The sequence below is a fragment of the Giraffa tippelskirchi genome, chromosome 1, assembly GCF_054371585.1.
Source record: "Giraffa tippelskirchi isolate mGirTip1 chromosome 1, T2T-mGirTip1v1.2.pri, whole genome shotgun sequence".
Lineage (NCBI taxonomy): Eukaryota > Metazoa > Chordata > Mammalia > Artiodactyla > Giraffidae > Giraffa > Giraffa tippelskirchi.
In genome coordinates this window covers 163,350,552-163,373,510 of record NC_137275.1, presented here as the reverse complement: position 1 = coordinate 163,373,510, position 22,959 = coordinate 163,350,552, and the positions used below count along the sequence as shown (strand labels likewise).

Sequence of the window (22,959 nt, the reverse complement as noted above, 5' to 3'; positions counted from 1 at the left end):
TGCTCCTTTATTTGAGACAATATCTCTGATACAGTTCTGATAAAATGTAGCAACCCCAATATAAACGCACTGTTTCCTTATGTGGCATTTACACTTCCATGGTTTGTGCAAAATTGGCTTTTCCAGTCTTTATTTCCCTGCTTATCTTGCCTACCTGCCTCTCCTATCCTGTTGGTCTACCCATCTTTGCCTGAACATGCCAAACCCTTTCATGAGGTTCCCTTAGTTGGAATGCCTTTCTCCCTAGAAAATGTCCTTCAATGCTTTGAAATCCTTCAAGCTTATAAAGCTCACCTGTAGTCTTCTCTGCAAAGGCTTCTGTACCCTTGCCATTTAAAATTAGTAATTTTTTCCTCTGTGATCTTCTACTGTGATGCTTATACTAGTGTGGCACTTAACTTTCCTTTGCCTTATGATTGCTTGTTTGCATGTCTCACAATAAGTTTTCTAAGAGCAAAGATCATGGCTTACTCTGTGTTCCCCCCAGCAACTAGGTGCATGTCTGGTGAGAGTTACTGCCACTCAGCAAATATTTCTGGCTATTTGAGTCTTCTGGATCTACAGCAGGTTCTCAGTTCTTGGCCCCTTATGGTTGTGGGGACATGTGGCCAATTACCACCAATGAGTTGTAAATAAAGTGATGTGTGTGTGACACATCTGGGCCAAAACTTAATCACCAATGCAAGACCCTTTAGGTCATCTTTCCTCTTGGCTATTGTGGCTGTTCATGCTCTACAGAATAGTTCTTCACTCCTCTGGGATAATATCAGCTTATAACAGAGCCTCAGCTGATCTATGATGACCATAGTGAGTGAACAAGAAATAAACTTTTGTTATTTAAAGTTACTGAGCTCTGGAGGTTGCTACAAAATAAAGCCTAGCCCATCCTGACTGATACACTTGTAAATGGTGGTACTGTGAGTCTAGAACTTTTGCAAAATCCATTAGAAGCAGTAATCAGTAATTATATCAATTGTAAATCAAGTAAAATCACCAGACTTAAACTCAACTGTCCGGAGAGGTGTATTTTCCACGTTGGGCCGTGGGATGTGAGAAACTACATATTTCAGTTTAAACCAAGATACTGGGACTTCCCTGGTGATCTAGTGGCTAAGACTCTGTGCTCCCCGTGCAGGGGGCCGAGACTCAATCCCTGAGTATGGAACTAGATCCTGCATGCTACAACTAAAGATTCCACATGCCACAGCTAAGACCTGATGTAGCCAAATCAACTAATTAAAAAATCCCACCAAGGTATTCACTGCTACCCTTCCATTCATCGGGAGCAAGTTGTCCCCAGCAATCTTCTTTCATTCAACTTTCAAAAAATAAATTTGGGTCCCTATTGATCTGTAAAAATCTATGAAACTACTGTATGTGAAAAGATGATAATTTATGTATAAATATAACTTCTCATTCAGAGAGAGGAACATTTTAATAAATGATTCGACTTTATGTACTTGCTAGACACCAGTGACTCATATTAAATAAATAGATGCACTGAAAAAAGGGAAAGAGAGGGGGGAAAAAAAGACTCTGGATGAAAATGGGAATCATCAGCTTTTGAGGCTCCCAATTATACTTATAACATGCAAAAAAATAATTCTGGGTTTGATGATAAAACTTCTGAATATGTTGTCTTATGCCTTCTTGGTTTAATTTCCAACACTTGCTCAAGTATAGTGAACTATTCTTCCCAATATGCTTCAGTAAGGATTTCTAACAATCTGAATGTCACAATCCCAGGAGAGATTACAGGTCCTACCACAGCATTTTCACAACTTGATTACACTCCTGGCTGTGAGGGGACATGACTTCAGTCTCAATGTAAACAGAGAATGACTCATCCTTCTGAGGCAGTAAATAGCAACTTGGGTAGATCAACACTCATCTTTATACTGCTTACTACACCTGTAACTTAGAAACACATCCCCTCTGAAGCATTTTATACCTATTTGATAAGTGCTGAAAGAAACATTGTTCTTTAGAGATAGGTTCTTGTTTCTAGGCTTTATCCAGAGGGAGGAAAATCTCTACTATATTTCCCAAACCAACTAAAAGGATCAACTTTTTTTTTTTTTTTTTGGAGGTAAAATTGGTATATAACATTATGTTAATATTAGGAGAACAACATAATAATCCAAGGGCTGTATACATTACAAAGTGATCAACACTTAAGTCTAGATGCCATTCATCACTATACAAGAGACCCCCTCACCATTTTACACCCCCCCAACTTCCCCTCTGATAACGACCTATCTGTTCTCTATCTGGGTTTGTTTTGTTCTGTTTCTTTTTTAAGATTCCACATACAAGTGATATCACACAGTATTTATCTTTCCCTGCCTGACTTATTTCACTTAGCATAATACCCTCATGTTCCATTCATGTTGTCATAAATGGCAAGATTTCCTTCTTTTTGCCTTTTCCGTTTTTATGGCTGAATAATATTCCACTGTCTGTGTGCATATATTACATTTTTTTAAATTCATTCATCCACCAGTGGTCACTTAGGTTGTTTCCATATCTTGGCTATAGTAATCAATGCTACAGTGAGCCTAGGAATGCACGTATTTTTTTCAAATTAGTGGTGTTTTCCCTTTGGATATATTCCCAGAAATGGAATAGCTGGATCATACGGTTGTTCTATTTTTAATTTTCTGAGGAATATCCATACTATTTTCCATAGTGGCTGCACAAAGATCAACTTCTGTAATAGCACAAAAATGGAGGAGAGGGGAAATCAAATAAAAACACAGAGGCACACCTATTCAGTGTTCCCTATTCCCAAATTAACCTCCGTCTCTGTGTTCTCTCTACCTGCTACCCTTTGTTGTCACCTGTTCAACTGAAAACAAAAATCAGATTGAATCAGGAAAGCTGATGAATTGCTACATGCCAGATATTTCATTTAGTCCTAAGGATCTAAAAAGCTGACACTTTTCTCTTTCCTCAAGGACCTTATGATTTAGTGGCAAAGAAATAGAAGAAAATTAGTGTATATACTCCAGTATGATGAACTATGCAGGCTCATTCATTCAGAATAACATTTTCAATGTGTGTTGTTGTTCTAGTGGGAAAAAAAAAGCAAAATATAAAATTATATAAATAGTATGATCCTAATTTTGTAAATAATATCCACTCATGTCCTCATACACTCAGAAAAAATATGAGGATCAAATTGGCAGGCTGAGCACATCTGTATGCTTTTCCTTCCCCTGCTAAATTCCACTGAAATGCCAAACAAGAAAAGTTACAATCAAAGATCAGAAAATATGAAGATACCCTGGAAAAGAGAATGAAGAATTGGATTGAAAGAACAATAAAAGCAGAGGCGGGGGCGGGGGAGGGTGTTGGAAAGCCAGCAGTAGAACTGCTAAGATAACAGCTGTTTTGTACACTAACCTTCTAAAGGAACTTCAAGCTCAGGGTTAACAGTACAGGGTAGGGAGGGGCTTTGTCAATTATCTGGTCAGTATATTAAAAGATTGCATTATGAACTGACGGGCTTATCACGATCCACCATGTCCTTCATATGCTGAAGTTCTGGCAACAACAGTATCTGCTCCTCTGTTAAAACCTCAACAATTTGACTCCTCTGGTGGTCCAGTGGTTAAAAGTCCACCTGTCAGAGCAAGGGACACAGGTTTGATTCCTGGTCCGGGAAGATTCCACATGCCATGGGACAGCTAAGTCAGAGTGCCACAACTACTGAAGCCCGCATCCTAGAGCCTGTGCTCTGCAACGAGAAGCCATTGCAACGAGAAACCCACACACTGAAACAAAGAGTTAGCCCCTACTTGCCGCAACTAGAAAAAGCCTGCATGGAGCAACAAAGACCTGCTGCTGCTGCTAAGTCGCTTCAGTTGTGTCCAACCCTGTGCGACCCCATAGACGGAAGCCCACCAGGCTCACCCGTCCCTGGGATTCTCCAGGCAAGAACACTGGAGTGGGTTGCCATTTCCTTCTCCAATGCATCAAAGGGAAAAGTGAAAGTGAAGTCGCTCAGTCGTGTCCAACTCTCAGCGACCCCATGGACTGCAGTCTACCAGGCTCCTCCGTCCATGGGATTATCCAGGCAAGAGTACTGGAGTGGGGTGCCACTGCCTTCTCCAACAAAGACCTAGTGCAGCCATAAACATATTAATCAATTTTTTTTTTTAAAAAAAGCCTCAACAACTGCTTCAACCAGTGAACCTGGGTGGTCTCCCATCAGAAAAGCTGATTCTGGATGGAGAAATAGGGAGGAACTTGATGACTATATTCATACAACAACAAGAGCTGGAGTAGGAAGAGGCGACAAGAAATCACAAGATGCTTCTGATAAAAGAGGTTCCCGGACCTCATCTGCTGAGGAGAGGCACCTCCCACACCAGGATAGCCTACCTGTACAGCGGCAATATTCTCTTCTACACACCCTAGAAGCTGGCTCTTTGATTAGAACTTTCATTCACTATAATGATTACTGCAGCCATAAAATAGAAAAGCAGGCTGGTGAGAGAAATAATCAGACTTCTGGATTATTGAAAGCACAATCACCATACTTAAAATTGGGCTGAATATCCAAACGACCTGTTGGGCTGCACCCGGAAGGCCTACAAAGGCCTGTACTCGCCCAGCTTCAAGGCTTTAAGAAAGAGCCTGGAGTCAGCAACAGAGACATTGTTTAAAGGATGGGGGCACTTACTTGTCTGCTGCAAGGTCTTGGAGCAGCACCTCACCCTGTGCGGCTGAGGGTGGGTAGGATATGGAGACCTTCTTCACTCCAGGACAGAGATAGAGCTCACCAAGGATAGGGGAATTGATGTCAGGTGAGCTCATTAGTTACCAAGGAAACCAGCAGAGGGGCCACCCCTCACTGCCTCTTTGATAAGAACAACCATCAGCTGGGGCCTGGGGCAAGTAGGTAATTCAGTCCTGTGAGCGGGATGTAGGTGAAATAGGCACTGGCTGGGCAGGGGATGTACAGAGAGCAAGAAACAGCCATCTTGAGTGGCCTGACCAGACATGGGCACAGATAAATATTATTTAAATGAGCTGCAACTTTCAGCTGAGGAACTCTTTCAAAACAGGACAAAGATAAAGAGATATTTCCAGAAGCTACTACATCTGTCTAGAGAGTTTTGTAATGGAAGGAACAAAGGCAGTAGATGGAAGGCATTCAAAGTCAGAGAAGATTATTTTTCAGAGCTGAAGAAACATTAACTTAAGGGTTTTTATGTAATTTATTTGTTTCAATTCATTTCAGTTTTTGAAACTTTGGGTTTCAGGTTGTCCCATCTTGGGCTAGTTGAAATAATTATTTGGGGATTTCCCTGTCTTTTGGTTTTAATTTTGTTTTGATTATGTAAAGCATGTAGATAGTTCCAACGTCAAAACTATTTTTATTTTTTTCTCAATATCTTTCATTAATTTTCATGAATAGTCTGTTTAAGACGTTTTCCAAATGTGCAGATGTTTTATGTTTTTATGAATTCAAACCTGCTTTTATTCTTGATGACTTATATTGCTTAGAAAGTTGTTAGCACTTCCAGAAGTGATTTTCCTACTAGTGTTTTAAATGTGTATGATCTTCCTGTAAATAACGTCAGATGTAAGTAAATATGTGGGACTAGATTGATTTTCTCCTGGTTGTTGTTGTTTAGTTGCTAAGTCATGTCAGACTCTTTGCAACCTCATGGACTGTAGCACACCAGGCTCCTCTGTCCATGGGATTTTTCCAGGCAAGAATACTGGAGCGGGTTTCCATTTCTTTTGCCAGGGGATCTTCCTGACCCAGGGACTGAACCTGTGTCTCCTGCATTGCAGGCAGATTCTTTACCACTGAGCCACTTGGAAACCTTCAAAACTGTTTTTAAGAGGCACATTCAGACCAGTCTATCTTCCAATCTTATCCCTCCCACCCTGTTACCTCCCTTTGCCTAAAGGTAAACATTTAAAAAAATTAATTTTGTTTGATACTTTGATTGTTTCTTTTTAAAAATATATAGACATTTATGCATATATAGTTTTATCCCATACTTTTATAAAAATGACTTTATTTATTGATTGATTTATAATAAATAAATAAATAATAATAATTTATTATTATTAGATAATTTTTCCTTTTATTTATTAATAAATTATCTAAGCATTCGATGGAAGACTTTATTTTTTAGAACAATTTTAGGTTCACAGCGAGATTGAAGGGAAGAGCAGAGATTTCCCAAATATGTCCCTTGGTGCCCTCACAAGCAGAGCCTCCTCCATTATCAGACCTCACAACTGCTGAACCTATAGTGAAAAATTATTGTCATCTACAGCCCATAGTTTATATTTGGATTCAGTCTTGGTGTTGTACATACTATGGGTTTAGACAAATTTATAATGGCATGCATCTACCATCCTGGTATCAACCTCTCCTTTTTTTTATACTCTAAACTCTATTGTTTACTTTGACTATCTTTTTATACTCTAAACTCTGTTACTTACTTTGACTTTTTATCCTATTAAAATATCCTGGATAACATTCTATAATAATATATTACTCATTCCTTTACAACTGTATAACATCATGTTATGTGGATGTGCCTTATTTTTTTACCTAACCATTATTCATAGTCAATTGGGTGGGTCCAGTCTTATATAATTACAAACAGTACTGTTGTAATGAGCAGATCATGCATTTAAACTTTTGAGTTTTTGCCAGAGTATCTTTGGAATGAATTTCCAGAAGCGTGATTTCTGGGTCAGAAGAAAAATACAAATGTAATTTTGTTAGATTTTGTGTTCACACCAGTAACATATGAGAATGTCTTTTCCCAAGCCTTATCAACAGAATGTGTTGCCAAACTTTGAGACTTACCAAATAGGTGAGAAATTATACTTTACTTTTTCTTATTATAAGTAAATTTGAACATTTTTTTCATTATTTAAGTGCTATTTTTCATTTCTTTGTCTATCATTTATATGTTTACATATTTTGCTCATTTTTATGTTAGATTAAATTACTTGTTATTTGGAAATGAGGGACAATATGATCATGTTATATAAAAACTTGTGGGACTAAGGCCAAAGTGACACACAAGAGAAAATGTATAGCCCTAATTATATTGATTAGAAAGCAATTAAGATGGTAAATAAATTATCTAAGCATTCGATGGAAGATACTACAAAAAGATGACAAAAACAACCATTAAAAGTAGACTAAAGAGCATATTCTAAAGAACAGCAACTGATGAAATATAAAACTAACAAATAATAAAAAAGTAAAGGCCTAATTTACTGAAAAGAATGACAAAGAATGCTTCTAAAGTACAGTAAAGATCTTTTGATAACAGCATAAAATTATGAAATATAAAACTTACAAAACAAAGCAACTACACTCCAATAAAAATTTTTAAAAGAAAAAAAAACTTACGAAGCAAAACAAAGTCGTTTTTGAAAAGATCTAAAATCAAATGTGTTGACTCTGGGAAAAGATCAGTACATGAATAAGTAGCTTTGAAAAAAGGCTAGTAAAATGGCTTTGACTTGTCTCATCAAGGAAAAAGTGTAAAGACACAAACAACAATGGTAAATAACTGGAATGGTGACATGCCTATAGAATCAGAGGAGATTTTAAAATTATGGGTGATGTAATTTTAAACTATATATATATATATATACTGTGCTTCCCTGGTGGCTCAGATGGTAAAGAATCTGCCTGCAGTGTGGGGAAGATCCTCTGGAGGCGGGCATAGCTACCCACTCCAGTACTCTTACCTGGAGAATCCCATGGACAGAGGAGTCTGGTGGGATACAGTCCATGGGGTCAGTGTGTCTCCTAGGAAAGTGTACATTATAAAAACTGATTCAAGAAAAGGAGATAGCCTTATACTAATCCCTACAAAAGTTTGAAAGAGTAATCACAATTGACCCACTTAAAAACACTGTGCTGAAAATGTTCTGCTTCTGCCTAGGATGTAGATAGCTGGAAAAACCTTTGTTCTCACTCTCCCGCCAAGAAAATGTCTGATAACCTGCAAATAATAATTTTTCTTGAACCCATCAAAGAGCTGAGGTTAGAGGGGAAAGAGCCTGAAATCAAAGGAAAGGCAGGAACCCCCAAGGGAAGCTGGGCATGAAGTCTGGCTAACCTGTGATAGAGCCCAGGAAGAAGAGATGTGGAGTGTCACGTAAGCCAGTATAAAGAATCCAGTTAACATTTTGAGTGAACTGTTTAATGTCAAATGTGGGCTAACTTGAGAGAACAGAACCACTGGGAGGTGCAGGTGCAAAGGTTCTTTTCTAGGTTCTTTTCCGTGGACCATCACCAAGCTGCTGCATGAATGTCAAAATGCCACCTAAACTCTGTTAAACGGCAGCTTGGAGAGAGAAGGGCCACAACCATCCCCTGCCCCTGCCTGCCCCACCCCACCGCCAGAACAGAGGTGACCCCATGTAGCTGGGGTCAGTGAAAAGAAAAAACCCTCTACCTCTAGAGGAGGGTTAGGAAACCATCCTGAGGCCAGCTCTTGAGAGGAGACTAACACTGGAGACACATGAGACATGGGTTTAATCCTTGAGTCGGGAAGATCCTCTGGAGAAGGGCATGACAACCCACTCCAGTATTCTTGCCTGGAGAATCTCATGGACAGAAGAGCCTGGTGGGCTACAGTCCATGGGATCACAAAGAGTCGGACATGACTGAGCACACACACACCATATTGAAGAAAGGGTGGGACCACTGAGGAAGCCTTCACCCCCAAGACCCAGGACCACAGAGTCTACCTGAAACTAAGGTGGACAGGATAAAAAGAAAGCCTCAGACCCCACCATCCAGCTAGCAACACCAGTCACAGGCAACAGCACCCTAATGCTGAAGGAGTGGGTGAGTGTGAAGACCCCTTGAGGGCACACAGTGAAGCTCTACAGTTGAGAGCAGAGGAGGAACACTGAAAAAACAAAAACCCTCAAGCAACCCAACCCTCAGTCCAAGCACCAGTTAACACAAAAGGAATTGGAAAATAGTAGTGTGCTGAAGGGAATCATAGTGAAAATGAAGTCCAAACTCAGCTCACATCTTGACTAGACTCAGTTAATCCACTCCACTAATAGGTGAGCACAGAAGGAGGTGTTCCATTTCGAGGTACAGTATAAATGTTACTTATTTTAGTCTCTACTGTTATATGTACAACATCTGGTATTCAATTTAAAAAAAACTACAAGATACAAAAAAGGGAAAAAAATGTCTTAGAACCAGTGGTTTTATGGGTGTGTTCTTACCAAATCTTTGAGGATCATGTAATTATGCTATCAGTTGAGTTATCCAAGAGTATTAAAAACCAGGGAAGTGGGAAATAGAAGATCAATATTAAAGAAAATTTCATGAGGTGGGACACAGAACCCACTTCATATTTACAAGTCACTGGCCATCACACCAAAGCTGCCCTGGCTTGAGGCTTCTGCTCCCTTCCAAACTGGCCACAGAAGTATGGTCCCTGTTCAGTTTTCCAAGGATCCATAAAGAAATGAAATCTCTTCTGGCTTGTTTCTGGATTAAATTAAATTTGAGCTCTCTTTAGAACAGAATTTGTCTTCTGTGGTCCACAGACAGAACCTGATTTCCTCACCAAACCATTACTTACAGAGGGAGCAACCCATAAACCATATTTTCCAATCATATTTGCCAATTTGATTTTTTTTAAACATTGTTTGAAATTTTGATATATCTTAAGAGTTGGACTATAAAGAAAGCTGAGCGCCGAAGAACTGATGCTTTTGAACTGTGGTGATGGAGAAGACTCTTGAGAGTCCTTGGACTGCAAGGAGACCCAACCAGTCCATCCTAAAGGAGATCAGTCCTGGGTGTTCATTGGAAGGACTGATGTTGAAGCTGAAACTCCAATACTTTGGCCACTTGATGTGAAGAGCTGACTCATTGGAAAAGACCCTGACACTGGGAAAGATCGAGGACAGGAGGAGAAAGGGACGACAGAGGATGAGATGGTTGGATGGCATCACTGACTAGATGGACATGGGTTTGAGTGGACTCAGGGAGTTGGTGATGGACAGGGAGGCCTGAAGTGCAGCGATTCATGGGGTCGCAAAGAGTCGGACACGACTGAGCGACTGAACTGAACTGAACTGAACTAAGTATTTTGGTGCCCTCAGAAGTATACTCTGGTCGAGTGCCTCGCGGGCCTCACCCTGTTCTGGCATTGCTCAGAGTCCTCCTGCCCTAGAGATTCACTAGGTTCATTCCAGGGGGAGTATGAGTCTAGTGTGCTGGTCTCATATCTCCTTACCCTACAATGCCACCCATTTTCTGCAGTTTGTCTTCTGCCAACCTATAATGTCTTCATTTAAATATTCCTGAGTGAGTGAGGGGGGAAAGAGTGGGTGTGGGGGGAAAGGATCAAAAGCAAAGAAAACAAGGAGGAGGAAGTGGCCAGTGCCCAGTGAACCCACAAGTGTGAAAGGCTAATCCAGAAATCACTCAGTAATCACCACCGTGAAACCAGACCGGGTGACATTGCTTGCCACACAGACACTCACCTTCCTAACCTCCCATAGAACTTCACTTACTAAACCCAAGTGACCTTAGGAAATCTGGCCGCTCTGCCCCAGCTCTTGGCCCCATGCCCCTCCTATGCAACAACTTCTACACACCATTAGCTTCCTTCCAAAGTCCCCATCCACTTCTCATCCAGGGCAACATGCTTTGCCTGCTTTCAAGGGAAGGGTGCTGGCCCATGTGTCCAGGAAACGAAGACTGGAATGCAGAGGGTTGTTTGAAGTTCCAAGGTCTCTTATACAGGAGAGTTTGAAAGAAGGGTGAGGTTTCCGGGGCTCTGACGTAGAAGGGAGGACAGCACTTGGAACTCGGCTGCACTCGATGTTCAGAACAGTGCTGGTGGCTCAGTCATGCTCAAAGGAACAGTGTTGAAAGAGTGATTATGTTTTAAACTAGTTTGGCTGTCAACCAAATAACACAGTACTGCCTGCTGTCAGGTCAGGCACTACTGCTAATTGGTGAATTTTAATAAATGATAATAATAAATAAACTAGCTTAGAAGGAAGACATCACTGTTTAAGTGAATCTCTTGTGGAGGGGGTGGGAATCAGGATGGGCATCAGGTCTTGGCTTCCACTGGGTCCCAGAACATTTGCTTATAGAGGGTGGGTCTCTGTCCATACCCCTCCCAGAGTATCCATTTTCTCATCAATCCTTTGCCCACTATTTGAACTTAGGTGAGTCATACATCTCTTTCCCTGTAGTTTCTCTGCCTTAAAAGGAGTATCACTGGCCCCTTCCTCTTGCATTCAGTGCTGGGTAGGTGGCGAGGTGGGCAAGCACAGGAAAGATGCCCTGGGAGTGAAGGCAGATTCAGAAGACAGGGCTGAGCCTAAGGAAGCCCACACAGAGGCCCACAGGTCTCCTGAAGCTGACTTTTTTAGGTGATGTTTCTGGTGTTGGGCTTTTTATTGGATTTTTTTTTTTTTTTTTTCATTTTTTTCCCAGTTTGGAGGATTTGGCCTGCTTTTTTTTCTATCATCACAACTGTTCTTCTGCTGGGCTTTCCACCCCTTCACGGCTGTCGCAGACCAGGAGGCTTTCTCTCAGTCTTTGTGCCACTTAATTATCATAGAAGCAAGCACACATCTACTTTCATTTTTCACTTTTCAAAAATGTTTCCACTGTGAGTGATTATGGGGAAAGAGGGCATACCACAGCCCAGAGAAGAGCAAAACCACAGCAGTTAGGATTGTTTAAAACTACAAATCACTGGTTTTAGTTATCCGTGGTTACTTTTGAGGCATCCAAGGAGATGCTCATAGAACAGTGATGTGTGCAGTTCAGAACTGAGGCAGAATATCTAAAATAAGTAATTATTTAATAATTTATATATTTAATTATAATAATAAACATAGTATGCACAAATAGCTTCAACATAAATCCTTCACTAGTACGTCTCAAGTACCATGAAGGAGATACACAGTTCTCAGAAATACTTCATATTTCTATGTTGGTTTTTGCCTTTTTTCTAATCTACTCTCTTCATATACTACAGATTCTCTCATACTTTCTCCTTGGGCCTCCACCTCACCCTCAATAAACTCCTTAAGTACTCTGAGTCCAGGAACTCACCATTTAGTTTATATAAATTTTATGTAAAATAACTAAGGCCTTCCACCTTTCCTGAATCTTGCTGAATCTTGCTCTTTCCTATTCAGTTTCTCACCAAAACAAGCAAAAAAACAACCATCACAACAAAATACAGTGCTCTGAAATGACAAACACCTCTTTAAAGGGTGTGGGAGAGGAAGGACCTATCTGATAAACTAGAAGGCACTAGAAAGTTAACTAGCTTAACTAGAAGGCACTTTACTGGAACTGGAGGAGAGAAAATATCCTTGCTCAAATATTCATGTGATCACAAGAACTAGGCCTGACTTTTCATAATGCCCAGTCTGATTCATCCTCAGGTTTTGGTTTGAAACAAAGAAGCCCAACCCTGTGGGTGGGCAGTTCTCAAAGAGAAGGCAATCCCTCCTTACTCTAATACCTGATTATAGCTTGGAGGCATAGCCTGTTCTTAGGACTCTGCTCCTAGTGCAGAACTTTCAGTCAAAAATACTTAATCTTTTCCAGCTTTTTGGAATTATAGCAGTGATGGTAGTAACAATAATAGTGAGGGTGACTATAGCTGACTTTGATAGGGCACTTTCTATGTGCTCTATACTGGGTAAACATTTAACACTGATTGTCTCCTCTGGTTTCCAAGTCCTAACAAACTGTTTACCTACAGTTCATTACCTACTGCTGCCTAACAAGTTCCCCCAAAATTTAGCAGCTTAAAACAACACATGCTTATCATATCACAGTTTCTGTGGGTCTGGAATTTGGCCATGACTTAGCTGGGTCCTCGGCTTCAGGGTCTCTCAATCAAAGTGTTGCTTACGGTCTGGTCACCTCCCTGCTCAACTGGGCAAGTCTTTCATGTCATTTGCAGGGTTCAGTTCCTCCCTGGCTGGGGTACTCAAGGCCTCAGCTCTTCACTGATTGTCAGCCAGAAGCTGCCTTCTCATATGGACCTCTCCAATATGGTGACTTTCTTCCTCAAAGAGTGCAAGCCACAAGGGCAATAGAGAGAGTCTGCTAGCAAGACAGAAGTCACAGTCTTTTGTAACCTAATCACAGAAGGGCCATCCTTTGCCATATTCTATTGGTTGGAGTCAGGTCATTATGTCCAGCCCACACTCAAGAGGACAGGGAACCCAGGAGGGAGGGATCTTTGGGGGTCATATTAGAAATCTGTCAACCTCAAGACCAATTGGATCTAAGAATTCCTCTGTAAGTTTAACTGAAAATGCTCAAGAATTGCACCTTGAGAGGTGGACAACATTCTCTATGTCAATAATGACTATATTGGCATGTTAGATAGTGGAAATAAACATATATTTGCTTACAATTTTGAATATAGCAAAAAATTGGAAAAGAAGGGAGGAGTTGCTTTAAGATTATAAGGATAAAATCAAGACTAGAAGATGAAAGTTAGTTGAGGATAAGGATTGAAGCTAATAGAGACAGAGGTTAGGAGGTGAAATGAGGAAGGGCTGTGTATCACTTTTTATCCAGGAACTTCTCTCTCTCTCTCCTAGCCCACAGCATGAAGGTAGAGCTGAGGAGACAGTGGGAATGAGGCTAAAGGGTATCCATGGAACTACTACTAGGGCATTGCACACAGAATTTTTTCCATTGAGAAAGTAATGGAAAATAATAATAATGCAGTAATAGAGTAGAGGAATATCAAAGAGGAACTGAAGAGAATCTGTTTGGACAAAAGTGGCCCAGAGTTGCCCTGGGAAGGAGTTTTGGCAGGAATATGCCAAGTGAAAGTGAAAGTTGTTCAGTCAGGTCTGACTCTTTGCAACCCCATAGACTATATTCTCCAGGTCAAAATACTGGAGTGGGTTGTCTTTCTCTTCTCCAGGGGATCTTCCCAACCCAGGGATCGAACCCAGGTCTCCTGCATTGCAGACGGATTCTTTACCAGCTGAACCACACAAGGGAAACCCAAGAATACTGGAGTGGGTAGTCTATCCCTTCTCCAGTGGATTGTCCTGACCCAGGAATCGAACCAGGGTCTCCTGCATTGCAGGTGGATTCTTTACCAACTGAGCTACCAGGGAAGCTCAGGGATATGCCAGAGCACCAAATAAAAAAGAAAGGAATCACAGCCTGAACAAATCTGGAATAGGACTACAGTCCATGGGGTCACAAGAGCCAGACATGACTTAGTGATTAAACCACCACCACCACCATCCAAACCAAAGACAGACAAGACAGAAGAAATAAATTCTAGATAGAAAACAGAAGACTGGTTCTGGAAAGATTTTTTAAGGCAATGCTACAGGGGAGAGGAAGGGAACAATTTTTAGTAGCATCTGTGCTGTGCTGTGCTAAGTCACTTCAGTCATGTCCGACTCTTTGCGACCCCATGGACTGCAGCCCATCAGCCTCCTCTGCCCATAGGATTCTCCAGGCAAGAATACTGGAGTGGTTTGCCATGCCCTTTTGCAGGGGATCTTCCCAACCCAGGGTTCGAACCCAGATCTCCTGCATTGGCAGGCAGGTTCTTTACCACTTGTGTCACCTGGGAAGTCCCTTAGTAGCATCTCCCAAGACAAATTTCATTTAATATGTATTTTATGAGAGAAAAAAATGCAGGACTTTTCAGAGCCTTTAATATGTTAGTGCACTCTGTGAAACTCTAAGATACATAGTCAGGGGGAGTAAAGATTGAACAGGCATCACTTCTTATACGTAGCTGTTTTGCATGGAGGTGGAAACATGCTACAAATGTTTAGGGAATACTCTTTTACCAAATATCAGTGGCCTTTTTGAGGGGAGGAAGGGTGAGATCTGGTTTAAATATTTCCAGTGAGCCAAGTATGGTGGCCGGTAGCTGAGCAGTAAGCAAAATAATTTTATCTAACACCTATATATTGAATAAAAATGACTTAGGGTTTCAACATTTGGGCCCCCAAAATGGGAAAGACACAGAATCAAAGCAGAAGTCACCAGATCATTACCACTTACAACCACCCTCGGAAATTCCCTCACATTCCTGAAGCTCTATTACAATCCTTGCCAGCACTCTCTTCCCCCTGCCTGCTGACACTCCTCTTTGAATCAGGAAGTTCACCCCTGGGCTTCTTTTTGGAATCTTTCCAACATCATATTGTGAGGTCAATAAAGAGAGATTCATTGAGAGAAGCAAGACAAATATGATAAAAGCCTTTAAAAATATCTTTTTAGGATAGAAAAAGGAAGAAGCAATTAGGAAAGGACTACCTGCCAAACCACAAAGAAAGTAGTTAGCAAGGAATGCTAATTTCTCTAGCATTCATTTGGAATCACCTGCCCTGGAGATCAAGAGACTTTTTTAATCAAAGGATGAGAGACCTTCTTTCAAATAACTGGGGTCAGCCTAGGGTCCCATCCAGCTCAGAAGAACAAGAGAGCTGTGCCTGCAGGACACTCATTCCTCCAGGACACAATGCTGTGTTTTTAGGTTAGTCCTCCAAGGATATTAGAGTTACTTTCAATGGTTAATGAATAGCTTCTAAGAGCCTGCTTCATTTAATTGTCCAAAGGCCAGTTGGTCCCAGAGCATATAAAGCTGTGAGCTGGCTAATGAGAGCATTCTCTCTGAGCAGGGGAAGGAGGGGAGTGGCAGGGTTAGGGACCTGGGTTCCAAAGGAGCAGGGATGCAGAACAGAACCTATCTAGTTCTCTGTGCCTTTGCCCTCCTGACGGGCTTCCTGATGATCTGCCTGGGTGCCTTCTTCATTTCCTCAGTCTCCCTGTTCAACTGCCAGGGGAACTTGACCCTGGCCTATTTGCTTCTGCCTCTGGGGTTTGTGATCCTTCTGAGCGGAATTTTCTGGAGCACCTACCACCAGGCCAGTGAAAGCAAAGGGGTTTTCAACCGTGTGCTCAGACAGTTCCGTGCTCAGGGGGCCCTGCCCCTGGCCACAGTGGACAGGTATGTGCTCAGAAGCTGGAGGACTGGGGAGGGCTATGGTGTGGCTGAGTTCTGGAAAAGGTCAATGACTTCTAATTTACTGGGGAGCAACTTACAAGTCCCATGGGCTTAGCAAGGTTGTGGAGAAATTGGAAAGCTTGTGCACTGCTGGTGGGAATGTAAAATAGTGTTGCTGCTCTGGAAAATGGTATGAAGGATCCTCAAAACGTTCAACATAGAATCACCATTTGATCTAGCAATTCCACTTCTGGGTATACAGACAAAAGAAGTGAAAACAGGGCTTTGAACATATACTTGTATATCAGTATTCACAGCAGCATTCTCCATGATAGTGAAAAGGTGGAAACAACCCATATACATATCTAGTGGATGAATGGATAAACAAAATGCAGTACATACAAAAGATGGAATATTATTCATCCTTGAAGAGATAGGAAATATTGATGCAGCTATAACGTGAATGAACCTTAAAGACATTATACTAAGTGAAACTGGCCAGAAATCAGCCCAAAAAACAAATACTATATGATTCCACTTATATGAGGTACCTAGAGCAGTCAAATTTCACAGACAAAATGTAGAACAGTGATTACCAGGTGCTGAGGGAAGGAGGGAATGAAGAGTTACTGTTTAATGAGTACAGAGTTTGAGTTCAGGATGGTGGAAAAGTTCTGAAGATGAATAATGGTGATGGTTATAAAACAATGTGGATGTATTTAATGCCATTAAACTGTACACTTAAAATAGCTAAAGTGGTAAGTTTTGTGTTATATATACTTTATGACAATAAAAAAATTTCAATTAACCTTGCAATTAGTATCAGACAACCAAAAATATCCTAATATTTGGCTAAACACAGAATCATTTAGGGATAAAACCCCAGGCATCATTCTTAAGATACAGACAGGCTGCGTGCGTGCATGCTAAGCCATTTCAGTTGTGTCTGACTCTTTGCCACCTCATGGACTCTAGCCTGCTAGGGTCCTCTGTCCATGGAATTCTCTAGGCAAGAATACTGGAGTGGATTGCCATGCCCTCCTCCAGGGGACCTTCCTGACCCAGGGTTTGAATCCAGGTCTGTCTCATTGAAGGCAGATTCTTTACCATCTGAGCCACCAGGGAAGAGAGACTCCATAAATTCTTTGTCCTCTTCATCTAAAATATTTTAGCTACTCCATGTATTTTGAATATGAATGATTAGCCATGACAATTGATTTTTGACATCATGCTATGATACATGATACTATGTTTTTTACTAATAAGATACTAACTACAATGACCAAAATCTATTTCCAATGTTATTATACTAATTTCAAAGTCTTTGGATTTGCTAAAAAAATTAAAGGTGAAGTGACTGCAGAAGATGCTTCTAGAGTGATGTTTTCTTTTTTTTCCTTTGGTATAAAAGTTCTATGATTGCCTCCAGAATGTGAATCTTGATGAGAGTAACCAATTGCCTTAAAGATGTAGCTTAAATTTTTAAGCACATGCACACTATTGTACTGAAACACTTTAAACGATGGTGTCACAACACCTTCATTTTACTGCCTCTTTCTGGTGCATCTCATAGATGCCCAGCCCACTTAGCATGGCTAGGGGGTCAGTAAATGGGAAGTCATACTTCTCAGAAGTATCTTCATTTGAAATTGGTACCCAGATTGAGACTTCAAAGCAAAGGGGTCTGCAAAGGTGGAACTCAGGACACTGGGACTGTGAAGTGGTGTGGGGAGAGAGGGGGTTGGGAGAAGTGGATGGGATGTGGGGCAGGCGGCAGTCATCCTGGAGCCTCTCAAATCACTCCAGAGAACAGCTCACCTTGGTGTCTTCAATGCTTTTGCACATGTGCCCCATGACACGACCTTGGCTATTCTGAGTGAAGGCTGAGATTTACGCTGTACAGTAGACGGCTCTTTCAGTTCCTTGGCTTCAGGCCTGGTAACGTTTGGAATGGAGCTGTGGTCGCAAATGGCACTCCTTGTTCTGTTGTGGTTACACACCACAAACACTCCCTGCAGGCACTGGAAGGATTCACTCTATACTTACACAGCTCAATCAAGCTCACCCTCTTCTTCACTTCTGTGCCACCCCCATCCCATTCATGATGGAGAAGCCAGAGGATTTAGCAATCAGCAATGTTGGGCAAGATTACTGATGAGTACATCAACTCTTGCATGAAGGGCTCCTTTAGCCATCGGCCTATTGGCATGGAAAGGGCCGCTACTGAAATCTATATAAAGTTGTCAATCAGAATAGTTTTGAGAAATCAGTATTTTGTGTGTGTGCATGCAAATGGGGCAGGGGAGAAAACACTTGAAATTTGAGTAATAGGGAAGAGAAGCATCTGATATTGTTCGGGAGTCTTCATGGAGCTGGTTTTCATTCATTATTTTGTTGGCTGTGAGGCTCCAAGACCATGAGTACAGCTGACTAGAAGACAATGTGTGTGAATGGGGACAAGGATGTGAATAAACTAAATAACTGGTTAGAGAGACATTTCACAGTCAAGGCCTGTCCCATACCCCTGCTAAGGATCTCCCACTGAAATTTCCTGGTTCCAATGAGTAAGGGAGAGAGGATAATTTGGAATAACCCACTGGGGAAAGTATGAGGCACACATCCCATGGCTGATTAAGGGGGTTTTGCTGGAAGAGCAGCACATTAAAAACAAAACAAAAAAAAACTGGGACACCAGGGAGGAAGAACATCTGTTTCAGAATCAATGTTTCCTAACAGTTTAGCTTCACACAGTGTGATTTGGGAGAGGTGGACATAGGCCTCCTTGGCACGACCTACTTAAATAACACATGTATGTTTGTGGCATTTTGTACCCCAGGCCAGGTTTTTACCCTCCAGCTTACCAAGAGAGTCTTGCTGCTGACAAGCAAGCCTGTCACACAGAACAAGAGACCTCAGGTGCTCCTCCACCTCCGTACACAGAGATGGGCCTTGAATTTCAGGATGAAGATGGGGCCCACCCAGAGGCCCCACCAACTTATGACGAGTCTGTGGCAGACGGAGTGGCGGCAGCAAGACCGTGGCAGGATGCTCAGAGGCGAAGCCAAGAGTGCTAAAGCAGGGGAAGCGCGCCAGCCCTCACGACACACCCTCATGGGAGGCAGCTACTAATAATAAACACAGGCAGGGACTGTGGGAGGAGAAGCCACATCAGTGACCCCACACGAGAGCTCGCAGCAGGGACTGTGTGAGGGCAATGCGATTCCATGTATGTGCTTAGCCTGCAAGGGCAGAGTGGGGCACCAGGCAAACATTTCAAAGAGTTCGAAGTAATCCCAACCCAGGGAAGCTTTTGGACTGCAAAGGTTTTGTTGTGAGAGCTCTGCTCCACAGAGAGCCTTTCTGTTCTTCCCCAACACTTCTCCCATCTCCTGACCTGCAGCAGGGTGGAAGAGATGCTGTTTGGACACCATGCGCCTTCATGGACTGCATTACAAATACTCACAAAGGGGAAAGGCAAGCTGGCCACCAACAGTCATTATCATTTAAATTGTGGTTTCTGCTGGCTGTTTCATAGTTATCCTCATTTACTGTACTGCCAGTGGCACGGTAATTCACACATTGTAAGAGATTTGCCCCTGGAACCCATGAATGTTACTTTGTATGACTTTAAGTATGTATATTTTATTTCTATGTGAAAGGAAAGTGACTTCAATACTTACTTTCAAAACGGTTCAAGCACAAAATCTTAAATGAGTATTGTAAGAATGGGATGGTTTTACAAGCATACATGAGAAGATTTCTTAGAGACTCAAGTTGAATAAAGAGAATATTCAAAAATTCATAATACACAGGATCCAGGGGAAAAAAAGAATTTGTGCTAGCCATAGGTTGTATTAATATAGAAGACATAAATCTTGAAAAGCTTTAAAATACCCATACATTTCAGTGAATCCCCCTGTAAATCTCTAGGATTTGAAAGAAAGGAGACTATAATGTAGTACCTTAATTATTAACAGACAATTCTTTGTGTCTCAAAACACAGATCCAGACTCTTTTAAATACATTTATTCGGAAGCCCAATGCTTCCTCTTCAGCTTTATTATGTCTTATGATCTTATTATAAGTTTTAATACAAGAGGACAAGTCAGGTGGCAGAGTGGTGGGAGGATATGCAGCCTGATGCTTTAGAGCTTGAGAAAGAAACTTCATCTCTCTGGGCCTCAGTTTCCTGCCCTCTCAAGTGAGGACTTTATGCTGTGATTAATACATAACAATTATGGAATACCTTTTATAAGGCATGCTCTTTACTATGACTGTTTATGCTTTTTATTTAGCCCTCATTATAGTCTTCAGAGATAAGTGCTGTGGTTATTCTCATTGCAAAGATGCATAAATTGAGACTTTGAGAAGTTACACCTTTCCAACAACATAGTTATTTCCAGGAGGGTGAAGAAAGGTCCACAGAACAGCATGGGAAGACTTTACTTCACACTTCTGTGCTAGGTTGTGCTAATCCTGTCTTATTTCCCTCCTTCCAAGGAAAAGTTAAGACTTATCTCCCCCTTCAGGAAGTAGGCCCTAACAGGAAGGGGAGCCCCAGGGTAGCAGCATTATCTTAAAGCCCTTGGAGAGGCAGCAAAAGTTGCTTTCGTGTTAACCTGCTGGCTTCTCTTTTAAAATGTAAATAAACCCTTCTCCGTTTTCTGCCTAGGAGCTTGGCCCTCACCAAGGTGTAATTTCATCTGATTCTTACACCATGATGAGAGATAGCTCCTTCTGATAACAGACAGCCTTGGGGAAGGGGCACAGGAGGGTTTTGGACCCTGGAGGGAGAGATGCAGAGCTTTCGAGGAGGATAGGTTTGTAGAGATGAGATGGGGACTCTGTGGCTCCTCCTTCAGTTATTGCTGAACGCTCAGATGAAGCATGCCCTGACACACAGGAAGCCATAAGAAGAAATCCTGGTTCCTTTACACAAAGCAGGACTTTGGGCATCTGTGATTTGAATCCTTGACATCAAGAGCATAACTGGACATGAAGGTCACTCATGATTGTCCAACAGGAAGGTGTTCATTTATTAGCAAGGCAATTTATAATTTATCTCTTGTCATCTCTTTCCATTCCCCTACTGAGATGGTTATCCTGGAATTCTCCCTGGGGTCTGAGCACATTTACTGACTAAAACAAGCTCTATCACTGGGCTTTTGCCCAGAATTTGAATTTGTAATAGATGGTTTTTCCAAATACTATTGAGACAAATGTAATTTTCACTTACATGAGAAAATTGTCTTAATCTCTTTACTACAATAAATTTTGCACTTAAATGTTTCCCCTTTTTGCTGTTTTGTATCAGAAAAAAAAAAATCAATAGAGGAGCATAAGTCAAAGTTTTATTCTCCATGTGGAACTAACACAGCATCTAGATGAGTTAGTCTTTTTGCAAAGCCTAACAACCTAACGTTACTGAACATCAACTATTGATTCAGAAAATAAGCCCTGTGCTTTTTGAGATGAAATATGACTAAGAGGTGTTAACTGCCTTTAAAATAAAACAAAAACAAATATACTCTGAAGCAAGCATCAAGAACATGATTATTATTACCCACAACAAATCCTGCCTTTCAGAAGCTATTAAAACCCACTGGGCAAGTCAAACAAAAGTGTCCCGTTGTGATTAAGAAGAATTCATTACCCAATCCCTCATCTCCCCAGAGGATTCACTCAGGAGAAGCAGACAACGTATCCCCTTTTCCTCCTAAAGTTTGTGATAAAATTAATACCATGAATGAGAACCATGATTTTGTGAATGGCAGGGAGAGCGCCGAGACTGAGAAAGTGCAGTCTTTGCTGGTTCCCTCCTCTCCAATGTGAACAGTGGGCTCATGTGTCAGCGGGGAGGGGAAATGCTCAGAGGTGTCCTCGCCATTATCACATCTCTCTAAGCAGCGAGTGAAAGTACCCACCTCCGCCCCCAAAGATGAGCATGACACGGTCAGTTAGAGAGCACAGTGTGCTGCATCTTTCACACAACCGAGGTGCCAAGCGCACCTTTTTGACCCCTCCGCTCAAAAACTCACAAGCACTTTTACCAACAATCCTATCCATCCTTTAAGATTTTACTTAAACACGCTGTCTTTGGTGAGGTATCTCCCCAGCTCATCTATCTTGCAAGACACTTACTAGGTGCTAAAAGACATGGAAAGATGATAAAGACATGGGTTTACACCGCGGCCCTTCAACATATTCTATAATGCTCCATGACAACTTAGGTTGATTCACATACCAAGTGGGCCTGCCGTCAGCCGCAGGAGCCATCGGCTGTTGAAGTCTCCACCGGTGTTCCGCTAAGCTCTGCTGCCTTGGATAATCTCTTGCTTTGTGTAACTGTTGAAGGGCCAAAGACTGAAACACTAGCAGTAAGTTCATTCCCAAAGGTGCATGACTTCTGTAACCCTTCACCACTCAGGAATGGAAATCTCTTCAAGGCAGGTGTCTGGAATATCAGCGCCCACGTGTTTTACAAGCACCTGATGCATGATCAACCAATGAAATGGAGGCATCTGTTGCATTGCTACCGGTTTTCACAGGTGCGTTTCAAATTCCTCACGCCCTACTCAAGTGATTGACCTGTTGTCAGGGTAAATCCCACGCCTTACACTGAGCCACACTGGCCAATCAGAAGTCACCACGCCATTAACCCCGTCATTGCCTATGTTGCCTGCAGAGAACGCTGGCTCTGTGCAGCCAACTGTCAGCCCGTTATGCCGCCTTGGGACGGGTCTTCAATCTGAGGCTTCCTGTGCGGAAAGCCTTCAGGTCACACGCAAGCCCTTCAGCCTGCAATGTTATGCAGCACTATTCATCCCGTGAATATGGTAGATGTGGGCTGCATCTCAGATCAGTAAAATTGATAAAGAATCTTATTTTAATAATGACTGCCATTATCCATTTCCAAGGTCAGTCAATAAACTCAAGAATCACAGAT

The 22,959-nt window shown here is 41.7% G+C and overlaps 2 protein-coding genes across 6 annotated transcripts in view; one reads left to right on the top strand and one right to left on the bottom strand.

Moving 5' to 3' along the window:
* Positions 1–22,696, bottom strand: part of PIP5K1B (phosphatidylinositol-4-phosphate 5-kinase type 1 beta) — a 521,283-nt gene extending 498,587 nt beyond the window's left edge. For 2 of the 4 annotated variants that reach the window (XR_014057501.1, XM_081503676.1), the window contains exon 1: positions 22,258–22,696. The gene's annotated coding sequence lies outside the window, so the exon portion shown is untranslated. The remainder of the gene's footprint in view (positions 1–22,257) is intronic. The other 2 variants (XM_081503760.1, XM_081503754.1) reach the window with 2 other exon arrangements.
* TMEM252 (transmembrane protein 252) lies at positions 15,287–19,704 on the top strand. Of its 2 annotated transcripts, XM_081504108.1 has the most exons (3): positions 15,287–15,542; positions 15,830–16,016; positions 18,850–19,538. In XM_081504108.1, exons 1-3 carry the CDS (start codon positions 15,356–15,358, stop codon positions 19,085–19,087), a joined length of 612 nt encoding a protein of 203 aa, XP_081360234.1. In that variant the 5' UTR covers positions 15,287–15,355; the 3' UTR covers positions 19,088–19,538. The 2 variants fall into 2 exon arrangements, with proteins under 2 accessions (XP_081360234.1, XP_081360242.1); XM_081504116.1 differs by having other exon boundaries at positions 15,290–16,016; positions 18,850–19,704.
* Positions 22,697–22,959: the final 263 nt, after the last annotated feature.